This window comes from Carex rostrata, chromosome 17, assembly GCF_964058835.1.
Source record: "Carex rostrata chromosome 17, lpCarRost1.2, whole genome shotgun sequence".
NCBI classification, from domain to species: domain Eukaryota; kingdom Viridiplantae; phylum Streptophyta; class Magnoliopsida; order Poales; family Cyperaceae; genus Carex; species Carex rostrata.
Genome location: NC_135934.1, coordinates 985,086 through 998,782, shown reverse-complemented (window position 1 = coordinate 998,782; position 13,697 = coordinate 985,086). Strand labels below are relative to the sequence as shown.

Below are 13,697 nucleotides of genomic sequence, written 5' to 3'. Positions count from 1 at the left end.
TTCTCTTATTATTTTAGTTACGCAGCAATCAACAATAATGTTGTTGATCGATTGCATAATTTGCAGTGCATGACATATATATATAGAAAGTACTGTTACCAATGAAATCCAGTATCAATCTTCCATCCGAGAAGCGTCCGGTGGGATGATGAAAGAAGGTCATACCATAAGGTGGGTTATCTGAGACGACTGGTCCAGGTATCCGATTCTGTGATCCTAGAATAAAAAGGTTTCCCGTATCAGCATATGAGTCGCCGAAGCTAAATATTGAGTTGAATGTGTGAGATGGAGTTGGTTCGATTGGCCACAGAAACAAAAGAAAGAAAGAGATGATAAGAGCATTTTGCTTCATTTGTGCTAGTTAATTTGGATTTAGACGGAAATTTAATGTCAAATTAACTTGAGGCAGAGATGTGGTGAAGAATATATATATATATATATGAAGAGAGAGCTACCTAGCGGCCGGGGCGGGTCGCTTTTTCAAATTAAATAGCGGCAGCTATATGCTAAAAAAATTATTAGGGGTGTGAATGAGTACAATAAAGTTTGGGTGAAAATATTTTCGTACTCATATCAGTTAATAATTTATCTGATATATATCTTATTTTTATCTATTAAGATTTGATTTTGTTCTAACTACTCTTATCTGTTAGCATTAGCGGACGAATAACTAATATAATATTTAGTTTTATGTTTCTTTTTATAAATAGACCATTAAACTCATTATTCATTTTGCACATGTGTAATTACATTACAAATATAAATATGCAATCAATTCAACTAAATTGTTTATTTATCAAAGTAAGAAAAATTCATAATACAATTATTTCTTTTTCAATTACTTAACTAAAAAACAATACATGCAAATAAAAATAATATGGTTAATAACTTAATATTATGCTCAAAATGTTAAAACAAATCTAGTTTATTAGTCATTTTTCTTGTTCTCCCGTTCCTTATGTATTACCAAGTGTTAATGAAAAAATTATAAATGCACAATTACATGGAAGTGAAATCACATTATAATTTGGACCAATTAAACATATCATGCTTCATTTATTACATTCATATGTAATTAAATAAACACACATACATACATATATATATATATAGAGAGAGAGAGAGGAGGGTTCCAATGCCTCATTTTTTTTCATACCTCATAATTTATATTTTTGTTTTCAAAATCCAAATTGTCGATCCGAACCGTTCAACAAAATATTTATACTAAAATATGCATGGAGATGAAATTTTATATTTTTTGGAATTTTTTTGCTATTTTTTACGATAGGTACAAAATCACTGTTTTTGAACCGTTCAAAAAACAGTGATTTTCTACCCATCTTAAAAAATAGCAAAAAATTCCAAAAGATATAAAATTTCATCCCTAACCATATTTTAGTATGGATATCATGTTAAATGGTTCGGATCAACAATTTAGACTTTAAATATGAAGAAAATGAAGATATAAAATATGAGGTATAAAAAAAAAATGAGGCATTGGAACCCTCCTCATATATATAGATATATATATATATATATATAGAGAGAGAGAGAGAGAGAGAAAGAGAGAGTAGAACTAGGGTGCTCTTAAGCTCACCAAAGTTTTGGTGAGCTTAACTCTAAAACTCATCAAATTGATTTCAAATGACGAATCCGAACCGTTGAAACATGCCTACCTTACGTGTGATGCATCTATATGTGAAATTTTTAAACATTCGAATTAATTTAGTATAAAGTCAAGCGGTCAAAATTAGAAGTTTATAAATTAATTTTAGTGCATTCATTTTTTGAATGTTTTTGACCGCTTGACTTTATACTAAATTAATTTAAATGTTTAAAAATTTCACATGTAGATGCATCACACGTAAGGTAGGTGGGTTTCAACGGTTCAGATTCGTCATTTGAAATCGATTTGATGAGTTTTAGAGTTAAGCTCACCAAAACTTTGGTAAGCTTAAGAGCACCCTAGTTCTACTCTATATATATATAGAGAGAGAGAGAGAGAGAGAGGTTGGCTAAGATAAAAGTGGTAGTTCCTGAGCTTTGGTGCTACCAATTCGTTTTTCAATTTTTAAATTTCAAAACGTCGATCCGAACCATTCAAGTTGTTCTCCATAATAAATTGTGCTTGGATCCCAAATTTTACATTTTTCTGAATTTTTTTACTATTTATTAAGCCACTTTGAAAACGACTGATCTAACGGTGGCTTCTGATTTTACTGTTTTCAAACCATATTTTAGTATACATATATACACACACATATATATATACACACAGATATATATATATATACATATATACATATGAGGAGGGTTCCAATGCCTCATTTTTTTTCATACCTCATATTTTATATTTTCATTTTCAAAGTCCAAATTGTCGATTCGAGCCGTTCAACAAAATATGCATGGACATGAAATTTTATATTGTTTGGAATTTTTTTGCTATTTTTTAAGATAGGTACAAAATCACTGTTTTTGAACAGTTCAAAAAACAGTGATTTTATACCCATCTTAAAAAATAGTAAAAAAATTTCAAAAATTATAAAATTTCATCTCTAACCATATTTTAGTATGGATATCATGTTGAACGGTTCGGATCGACAATTTAGACTTTGAATATAAAGAAAATGAAAATATAAAATATGAGGTATGATGAGGTATAAAAAAATGAGGCATTGGAACCCTCCTCTATACATACACACACACACACACACACACACATATATATATATAGAGAGAGAGAGAGAGATGGGCTATGGTGCATTGCAATGCATGGAGGGGTTTGTGCATTGGACCATAAATCTAAAATTCAAAATTCAAATGACTGATCCAAACCGTTCATCTTGTTCTCCATATTAATATGTGCTTGGAGACCAAATTTTACATTTTTCTGAATTTTTTTTACTATTTATTAAGTATTTTACAAAATTGTTTATCCAACGGTGGCTTAACAAAACAGTAAAATCAGCAGCCACCGTTGGATCGACAATTTTGTAAAATACTTAATAAATAGTAAAAAAATTCAGATAAATGTAAAATTTGGTCTCCAAGCACATATTAATATGGAGAACAAGATGAACGGTTTGGATCAGTCATTTGGATTTTGAATTTTAGATTTATGGTCTAATGCACAAACCCCTCCATGCATTGCAATGCACCATAGCCCATCTCTCTCTCTCTCTCTCTCTCTCTCTATGAGTAGAACTAGGGTGCTCTTAAGCTTACCAAAGTTTTGGTAAGCTTAACTCTAAAACTCATCAAATCGATTTTAAATGACGAATCCGAACCGTTGAAATCTGCCTACTTTACGTGTGATGCATCTACATGTGAAATTTTTAAACATTCGAATTAATTTAGTATAAAGTCAAGCGGTCAAAAAACGTTCAAAAAATGAATGCACTAAAATTAATTTATTAACCTTCTAATTTTGACCGCTTGACTTTATACTAAATTAATTCGAATGTTTAAAAATTTTACATGTAGATGCATCACACGTAAGGTAGGAGGGTTTCAACGGTTCGGATTTGTCATTTGAAATGAATTTGATGAGTTTTAGAGTTAAGCTCACCAAAACTTTGGTGAGCTTAAGAGCACCCTAGTTCTACTCCTCTATATATATATATATATATATAGATGGGCTACGGTGAGTTGCGAAGTAAAGCGACTATTTTACTTCACGCTCATATTTTGCGATTTTAAAGTTCAAAATGTCGATCCGAACTGTTCATCTTATTCTCCATATTGAAATGTGCATGGAGACCAAATTTTACATTTTTTTGAATTTTTTTACTATTTATTAAGCAATTTTGAAAGTCGCTGGTTTGATGGTCCAGAAAAGTTCACTGTTTTTTACTATTCACAGCAAAACAACAATTTTCAAAAATGCTTAATAAATAGTAAAAAAATTTCAAAAAATGTAAAATTTGGTCTCCAAGCACATTTAAATATGGATTAAACATCTAACGGTTCGGATCGGTCGTTTGGACTTTCAAAATAAAAATACGGCGTGAAGTAGAAACGCGTTTTACTTCGCAACTCACCGTAGCTCATCTATATATATAGGAATATGCTAGCATGCTATGCATAGCATAGAGCCCCTCCATGCAACGCTTTGGATTTTGACTTTTCAAAATCCTAACGGTCGATCCGAACCGTTCATCTTGTTCTCCATATTAATATGTGTTTGGGGACCAAATTTTACATTTTTTGGAATTTTTTTACTATTTCTTTAGATTTATTGAAAATCACTGTTTTCAGCAAATCTGGACCATAAAAAAACAGCAATTTTCAATAAATCTAAAGAAATAGTAAAAAAATTCCAAAAAAATATATAATTTGGTCCCCAAACACATATTAATATGGAGAACAAGATGAACGGTTCGAATCGACCGTTAGGATTTTGAAAAGTCAAAATCCAAGGCGTTGCATGAAGGGGCTCTATGCTATGCATAGCATGCTAGCATATTCCTATATATATATATATATATATATATATATATATATATATATATACTTGGATACCGAATTTTATATTTTTTGGAATTTTTTTGTTATTTATTAAGGTGGTTTGAAATTCATTGTTTTTATTAAAATTCTGCAGCATTAAAAAACAGCGATTTTCAAACCATCTTAATAAATAGTAAAAAAATTCCAAAAAATGTAAAATTTGGTCCCAAGCACATTTTAATATAGATTAAACATCTAACGGTTTGGATCGACTATTTGGACTTCAAAACTAGAGATATGAGCGCGAATTAAAACAACCCGTTTAATTCGCGAAGTAGCGTAGCCTTACTCTATATATATATATAGGAATATGCTAGCATGCTACGCATAGCATAGAGGGCCTCCGTGCAACGGCTCAATATTTGACTTTTTGAAATCCTAAGGATCGATCCGAACCATTCATCTTGTTCTCCATATTAATATGTGTTTGCAGACCAAATTTTACATTTTTTGGAATTTTTTTACTATTTTTTTAGATTTATTGAAAATCATTGTTTTCAGCAAATTTGGACCATAAAAAAACAGCGATTTTCAATAAATCTAAAAAAATAGTAAAAAAATTCAAAAAAAAGTAAAATTTGGTCTCCAAATGCATATTAATATGGAGAACAAGATGAACGGTTCGGATCGACCGTTAGGATTTTGATTGAGCATAAAATTCCAAAAAAAGTAAAATTTGGTCTCCAAATACATATTAATATGGAGAATAGCAAGGCTCTTTAGAGAGTCTCATTTAGTTCTGCCTTCTCCAAAGTCTCTCACACTTTCATATAATGGGATAATGAGAGATGAATTAAGATTGCCTTGTATTATGGGGACCAAATCTTTATATACAGACAAAGGAATCTCTTAGCCGTCCAAATATTATAATTATTCAATTCAACCCATCATTAAAATTAATATTACTCTTTAAATTCTACACATTAAAGGCCCACACCCTATATGACACATTATTGTGCAATAAATTATAAACGATAAATTATCACTTTTAATTGAGCATAAAATTGACAGTATACAATACATAATTATTTTACATATTAGTTCAACATTGAATTAATGATCCAACAATCTCCCACATAGACTATATGTTAAATCTTATAATTTTGTATTGTTAATAACCATAGTGAGCTCATCTTTTATGTCATTATCGAAATGTGTCCCGAACAATTTCGTCCATCAATTATATCAATATGGGATCAAAGCAGTTTTTGCCACATTTATTCATAACTCAACCAACAGTGGTCACATATATTGACATAACCGAATAACATGAATCATGATGTGGATATGTAGTATGGAAATTTCACGTAATGTGATGATAACATGCCTATTTCCAACTGGTCCTCCCTTAAATGAGATCAACCTTAATAGAGTCAGAATGTGAATAAACTGAAACTTTACCTGATAGCTACTATCCGGTTTTTTTTGAAAAAAAAAAGAATAAACTGAAACTTTATTTCTGCAAAAATATCCTTAAACTTTAAAAATTAAAAACCGCATATGTCACACAAGGATAATTACAAACTCCCACTAAAATCTAAACGTCCTCAAGAATTGAAGATCTTTAATTTGACATCACACCCATAAAAGCAACATGCTCATGAAAACTTTTGGGTGACAATCCTTTAATATACAACTGCAATCATGGAGTTTGTGCCAATATGCTCGATAGACAACTATCCATTATGAACCCTTTCATTTACAACTAAGAACTTGATCTATATATACATTAACCTTGTCAAGTTCCTATTGTTAGAATATAAAGTTGTCATGTTATTGTCACAAAGTAGCTTGAGTTATATTTAATTCTTATCCACTTTGTGCAGCCATGGGACAAAAATTTCACAATTATATTTCCCAATTAGATACCTTATACACATTTTATAACATGCTTTATTGGCATCTACCAAAATTGAAATCAGTATACCAGATGATCTCAAACTTTTATGATATTCGATATGTATGTAGTTTCTATTTTCCTTAAAAATAACACAAGATCCTTTTGGCTGCTATCTTATGGTCTGCATCTAAATTACTTAAATATCACTCTAGCATCCTTATTATGTATTCAATATCTGCATACATATAAAACTTGAGAATACTTCAAAATTTTTACATCGAAATATAAGAAATCTTCTATATTACTTTATTTTAAAATCATTCTTAGAGAACTGATTGAGACTAAACTCGTCTCCCTTAATTACAGAGATATCTCTTGGTTTATTTTAATGCATACCATCTTGTAAACTTTCATGATATAGATCTTTTGTGACAACCTGAGAATACATCGAGATTGCTCTTTATGTATTTCTATACCTATCACAAAAGATGCATCATCAAGATCTTTCATCTCAAAAATTTCTAAATAGAAATCTCTTGATGTCGAGTAACAAACCTATATTGCTATTGGTATGCAATATGTCAGTGACATATAAAACCAAAAAAATAACTTTACTCCCATATAAGTTATGATATATGCATTCATCAACCAAATTCATCTCAAAACCAAACGAGATAATCACTTAATGAATTTTGAATATCATTGTCGATAAATATACTTGATTGAGTCCATAGATGAATTTTCTAAATTTGCAAACCATATGCTTTAGGTCTCATGACTCAAGTTTTATGATCACACTATATAAATCATATCATCAATATTACTATTAAGAAATAACATCTTAAAATCCATCTAATGTAACTCAAGATCTAAAATGCACTTTTAATGTCATTATTATCCTGAAAGACTTTCAAAAGTAACTGAAGAGAGTCTTTTATATCCAATTCATTTTTTTGTGTGAAGCCATATGCGACAAGACGTACTTTGTATTGCTCCCACATTGCCATTCAAATTCCATTAAAACCAATAAATCTTATACCTTATGGCAAATGAACAATATCACAAATATCTTTGCCTTTCATAAATTTCATCTCCATATTTGTTAAAGTTTGTTCTTTGTATTATCATCGATTATTAAATCTTGAACAAAACCAGGATCGAAATCCTAAATAATGCCATTAATACCTGTGGGAATATTTACATATTCCTCATCAAAGAGAAAATCTTGAATCGTATTTCCCTCCGCAAACTTAAAATTTTCAAAGAAATTTACATTTTTCTTCCTATAAAAAAAAAGCGACTATCGTTGTAATATTTCAATTAAGAATATAAGCTGTAATCTTTATTATGTCCTTAAATATTATGTTTCGTCTTTATCCACACCATTTATAATGGATAAAACCATACATTGTGTACCGTAAAACGATATTCTTTTCTTTATAAATTTAACAAGAATATATGGATGTCGTTCACCTGAACCGTCATATCTACTATAGTGTACAACACCACAATCAAACATGACGCTTGAAATCTTTATGTTGAGTTGATTCTCAATGTCATTCTTATAATTTTGAACACATCCAAAAAATATGCTTTTTCATAAATGAGATAAATATAGCCATATTTAAAATATTTGTCTATAAATATAATAAAATAATGTGCCTTTTCTAACATCCGTAAGAAAATGGTCCATATATATCTGAATTTTATTAGTTCTAATACACCCTGAGACTTGTTGGCTATAAATCTCCTCCAATTGGTTAATTTTATCCTAATATAATTAATGCAAATATAAAAAAAAATTGTGTTATACAAATGCTCGAGAATTTCATTATGACAGAAGTCTCTTTATCTCTATCGGGAGATATAACTGAAATGATTGTGCCATAATGTAATTAAAATTCTCATTGCTTTACGTTATTAACACTTCAAGTACTTAAATGCAAGGACTCATTATATTAAGCAATTATGTCATTGGAATTTAGATTATTATAATAGAAAAAAGACTTAGATCCAACCAATTTTGTATCATGAAACAAACTAATTTTTTTTTCTAAAATAACAAGTAAATCCATACTAGTACATAGCATAAATAAAAAAATTAAGTTATGTCCAAAAAACGAAATTATAAATGCTTTATTTAGATTCAAATAAAATCCATTCTTAAATAATAATCTAACTTTTTAATTGCTTCAACTTAAACATACTCATTGTGGCCAATATAGATGTATCTTTCATCATTATTAGGCTACGGCTACTCAAAAACCTTGCATAAACACATTGATGTGATTTCTTTTACATAAAAAATTATCCACTATATATGTCTTAGTATCAAAGTTAAATTAATTTCAAAACAAGCCATATTAATAAGCATACTTTTCTTGACACACAAAGCATGACAAGTACTAAATTGCTTAATCTTTTATACTTTTCAACAATTCAAAAGAGACAACTATTACCATCCGATTTAACTGATTTCTTTTGTTATTTGTATTGAAGTGTTGTATATGCAGCTACCATACTCTTATTTCTTACCTATATTCGTTTGACTTTATACCTAATTGAAAATTTGATTTGTTAAGATCATATCAACTTGAACTATTCGTTCTTAACAAATATGTTTTCAATAGTCGAAAGGAATTCATAAGCCAACTAAAATATTCGTAAAAGTACCCCTAAATGTTTCTAGAATATTCCTTTATTATGATCATAACACATGCGATTTGACTTCTTCTACTTTTCTTTCTCCCTCTTAAATTAAAGGTACTCATAACCGTAAGTATTGGAGAATCAATCCTTAACACAATGTCAAGATCCATAATTATGAGAACTAACAATAAGTCTTATTGTCATTTCCTTAAATTTAATGCTAGAATTGATATTAACTAAAATTTTAACAATAAACAAACACTACATACTCATTAAATATACATATATAATAATAAGTTCAAATAAAGGTTAATCCCATTACCTCAAGATACCGTTTTTCATTAATAAGTTGTCTTTGGACTAAAATATTAATTTCTTATAGTATCTTGGCGCAGTAATCAAGCATTGATAATTAAGTAACATGTCAAACAATTAACCTTACTTTGGGCCGATTAAATTGATCACACGTAAAAGGCCAAACAATCATCACTGCACTTATTACCACAAAGCAAAGCGCACATGCAACTTTAATAAATATTGGTCTTCATTTAGGCTGACAATTACATGCACACAATAAAACCTTTTATATTTTAAAATAAATTAATTTCAAAATGAGAGCTCACTTTGGGAGGAGCGATTGAAACTAATCTATTTTAAAATATATAACCTTAATACCTTTTATTCGAACTTAAAATTATATCCAAATTCATAAATGTATATTTTACACCGGTATAATCCAAAATCTGAATCCATGTCTTAAACTTTATTAAGAATCAAATATATAATTTTCTTATTTTGACTCTTAATTTCCATATGGATTTAGATTAATTATAATCATCTTAAAATCCGAACCAGATGCTTCATTTTTCATTTTAACCGAAAACTGAAGGCTTAACTAAATAACTTTGAATACTGTGCGTAATTGAATTCTGTGGCTGATCACTAAGACCAAAAAATTGGTCTTTGCGTGTGGTATAAAAAATAAAATTATTTTCTACGAGAGTCATTCGTCGGGTCTTTACGCGGTCCACCAAATCCGAAATTAAATGCAATAGAAATTTTAGGGCGCTGGTTTATGACGGTGCACGACTCACTGTTACTAGTTACCATGACTCAATACAAATTCGCATCTGCGTTGGGACTTAAACAAAGCATGTCAAATTTTGTTTAGGTGGATCCGGTATAATCTGAGCTAGATGAGCATGGATAAATTCCTTGCGCCAACGGTTTAGCAAATACCCGTTCTGGCAACAGATCCATACCCATTTGACCCAATTGTACCAATTGGACTTGGTCCACGCACGACCAAAACAAATGGATTTTTACTGTACAAATTACTGCTGACTAATTTGATGGCGACATGCATTTACTGGTCTCAGTAAAAAAGCCTTTACTTATTTGGTAGAGCAAGGTCAGACAACAAAAGGAATTGAGCGTGCTTTGATTACTGACTAATCAGCAAATCAGCAAATCATCCTAAATCATTCAGCTTGCTTACTTGACTCGGTAAGAAAGTAAGTCAACATTAAAGTTTAATCGACGTTCTCGTCACTCCAAAAAAGGAGAGCCCCATCACCGACTAGAGCCAAACCAGGAAAGAGATCTAGAATCCATTTCAGTCAGATAACAACGGTGTTCTCACTTCTAAATTTTAAAAAATAAAAAATTGAATTCCGAATTTTAATAACAACTTTTTATTACCGTGTGGTCCCCAATAAACCTCTAGTTTAACCTCTAGTATATCAACTTTAACTGCTTTGACTGGAATCACTTGTAAACCTTTGACCAGGACCACTAAAACCACATCTAGAAAATCTTTAATAAATTTTCAAAATAGTAATTACTAACAGAGGCCACTTTAAAATTAACTGAACAGATATAAGGTAAAAAAAATTTTCATTTTTTTTTTCAAATATGCATCTAAATGCTAATTCCATATTACTTTCAATTATTTTGAATTATGTAAACCTTATCATATAGCTTTCAATTATTTTGAAACTAAAATTTCTAAAATATTGGGAAGATGTACCCCTCCTGGCCATTATCGCAAGCTGCCTCAACCCGGCATACAAGAAATATTACACGATCAAAATGGTTGAAGCGTACAAAGATAATCTACATTTAGACGCAACCGGGGTCGAGGCATACGTGGATGCGAAGTTCGCTGAGATGTTTAACATATACAACTCAAGAATTAGTGGCAACCAGAACCCCTCTTCGTCCCGGGTCCCGGGCTGGTTCTAGGTATGAATAAATATACATTATGCTTTTAATCTTTATTATTTATAATATCTGCATTATTTGTCCACTAATTTTATTTTTATTTTTTAATAGTTCCACTTTCAGGAGCACTAGCAGTAGTGGATTGTTAGCAGATTTTCAGTCAGATAGCGAACCTCACGCATCCACAAACGAGTTAGTGAGCTATTTGAATATGCGCAACGAAAATGAAAACGTTGACATCATGACGTGGTGGAAGAGGAATCAAAGGTCTTATCCAACACTGGCGATGATGGCCCGCGACGTCTTTGTCATACCCGTGTCAACCGTCCCTTCAGAAAGTTGTTTTAGTTCGGCGAACAGGATCCTCTCCGACAGACGCAGTAAATTGGGTCCACATATTTTTGAGAGACTTGTGTGCTTGAAAGATTGGATTAATGCTGACGAGCGCAACCAACATCGAGATCAAGAATCATCATCCGCAGCTGATACTGAAGAAAGTGTTACCGAGCAGCAGCCCCAAGTTAATTCAGATTCAGACGGTGCGGAAGAAAGCGAACAATGGTATATGAATCCAAACTACTAGATAGGTAGTGTCAGTATAATTTTATGGTTATTTTTAAAATTATAATTTCTAAACATTTCAATTAGTTTTTAAATTATTCATTTTAAAGAACAATTACTAATAAAAAAAAAGTTAGAACTCCGCCTATGTTATTTTACATAGCCGGTCTCAAGCCCGGAATAAAGGAGGAGGGTAACTTTTATTTTTTAATCTATTGTTTTTAAATTATTCATAATTATTTTTAATGTAATAAATTAATTTAAGATATTTTTATTTATATTTTATTGTTTTAATTAGAATGAGAATTTGAAAATAAAATAAAATGACTTGCTTAAAGAAATAAATAAATAGATTTGTACTTAGCCGTATAAATATACAAATTTTCGCATGAATAATTTTTATATATAAGGTACAAATTTTATTCATTTATAAATTATAAAGTTGCGACTTGATAATTTCATGTTTATATATACTCTATTTGATATCGAACTATTCATATTATAAAAATCGAATTATAAACATGTAATAATATTCGTACGACACTGTAAAAAAAAACAAAAAAAAAAAAAAAACAGAAAAAAAAAACATTAAACAAAACAGAAAAAAAAAAAAAAAAACGGAAAAACAAAACAGAAAAAAACAGAAAAAAAAAACATTAAACAAAACAGAAAAAAAAAAAAAAAACGGAAAAGCAAAACAGAAAAAAAACTAAAAAAAAAGAAAAGAAAAACAGAAAGAAAATAAAAAAAAAAAAAAAATACCCGTACCCTACCCGCCCTACCTGACTACCCGTACCCGAGGTACCCGTACCCGTACCCGTTACCCGGGACGGGCACGGGTTTGAAACGGGTAGGGTACACTTTTTTAAAACCCTACCCGACCTACCCGTACCCGCCTACCCGACTACCAGCCCTACCCGTACCCGCTCTACCCGACTACCCGCCCTACCCGTACCCGAGGTACCCGAATTCAATCCACTACTACACACTCACCTCACAACTCACTCCCTAATTACCTGCGGACTGCAGGGTTCGATCCTATGTCCTTCTGAATAAAGAGCTGTACCACTTCCAACTGTGTTACCACAGCGGTGGTGTCTGAACTCTGAAGTAGGCTCCGCGATCTTCCAACCAAAATAAAAGTGACCGAAATACACAATTTAGCAATGTCACTTTCATCGGTGACCAAAGGAATGAAAATAAAGTGCAAAGTTATGAAAAATTCTAAAATAAATAAACAATGTTGCAATTTTTTTTTTTTTTTTGAGGAAAGGTTGTTGGACATCTGACATTACTTTAAAAATTTAAATTACAAATATTCATTGAACTAAACTAGAGAAAATAAAAACTAGTACTAAATGAATACCATTATCACTGAACCTATACTAAAAGAGAAACCTAGATACTCTATGTATATAAAAAAATTAAAAATTAACTAGAAAAAAATTGATATTCTATATTTCATACTGTGACGTAACGTGACTGGTTAACATGACGTGACGTGATGTATAATTTTCGCCCAAATGCGGTCACATCACGCCACACGCAAGTTACATAATTGACACACATAACGTGATGTGATGTGACGTGATGTAACTGATCACAGCGTAACAATTACCTTCTCTAGTGGGGGGAGAGAACAAAAATAATTATTGCCTTCTCAAAAGGTAAACTGAAGACTGAGTCATGCATCTTCTATCACTTTAATTTACTTCATACAAATTGGACGAGCATGAGCTTTCATGGGCTTAATTGATAATTTTGGGTTTTATTGGGCCTTCAATCAACCTATGGTTTTCAAAATTCTGCGGTTATAGAATAGAGGATGTGAATCCGATATAACCATCAAATTAATTTTGTAAGTAATATAAAGTCAAGACAAATTTAAATATCCACTAAAAGCTCTCAATCTGCAAAT

General features: G+C 30.8%; 1 protein-coding gene across 2 annotated transcripts in view; it reads right to left on the bottom strand.

The window, feature by feature from the left end:
- Positions 1 to 396, bottom strand: part of LOC144567934 (GDSL esterase/lipase At1g28590-like) — a 42,576-nt gene extending 42,180 nt beyond the window's left edge. Inside the window, exon 1 of one of the 2 annotated variants that reach the window (XM_078318128.1) lies at positions 100 to 396. In XM_078318128.1, the coding sequence (XP_078174254.1) occupies positions 100 to 352 (253 nt within the window). In that variant the 5' untranslated portion in view covers positions 353 to 396. The remainder of the gene's footprint in view (positions 1 to 99) is intronic. The other variant, XM_078318129.1, reaches the window with a different exon arrangement.
- Between the last annotated feature and the right edge of the window lie 13,301 nt (positions 397 to 13,697).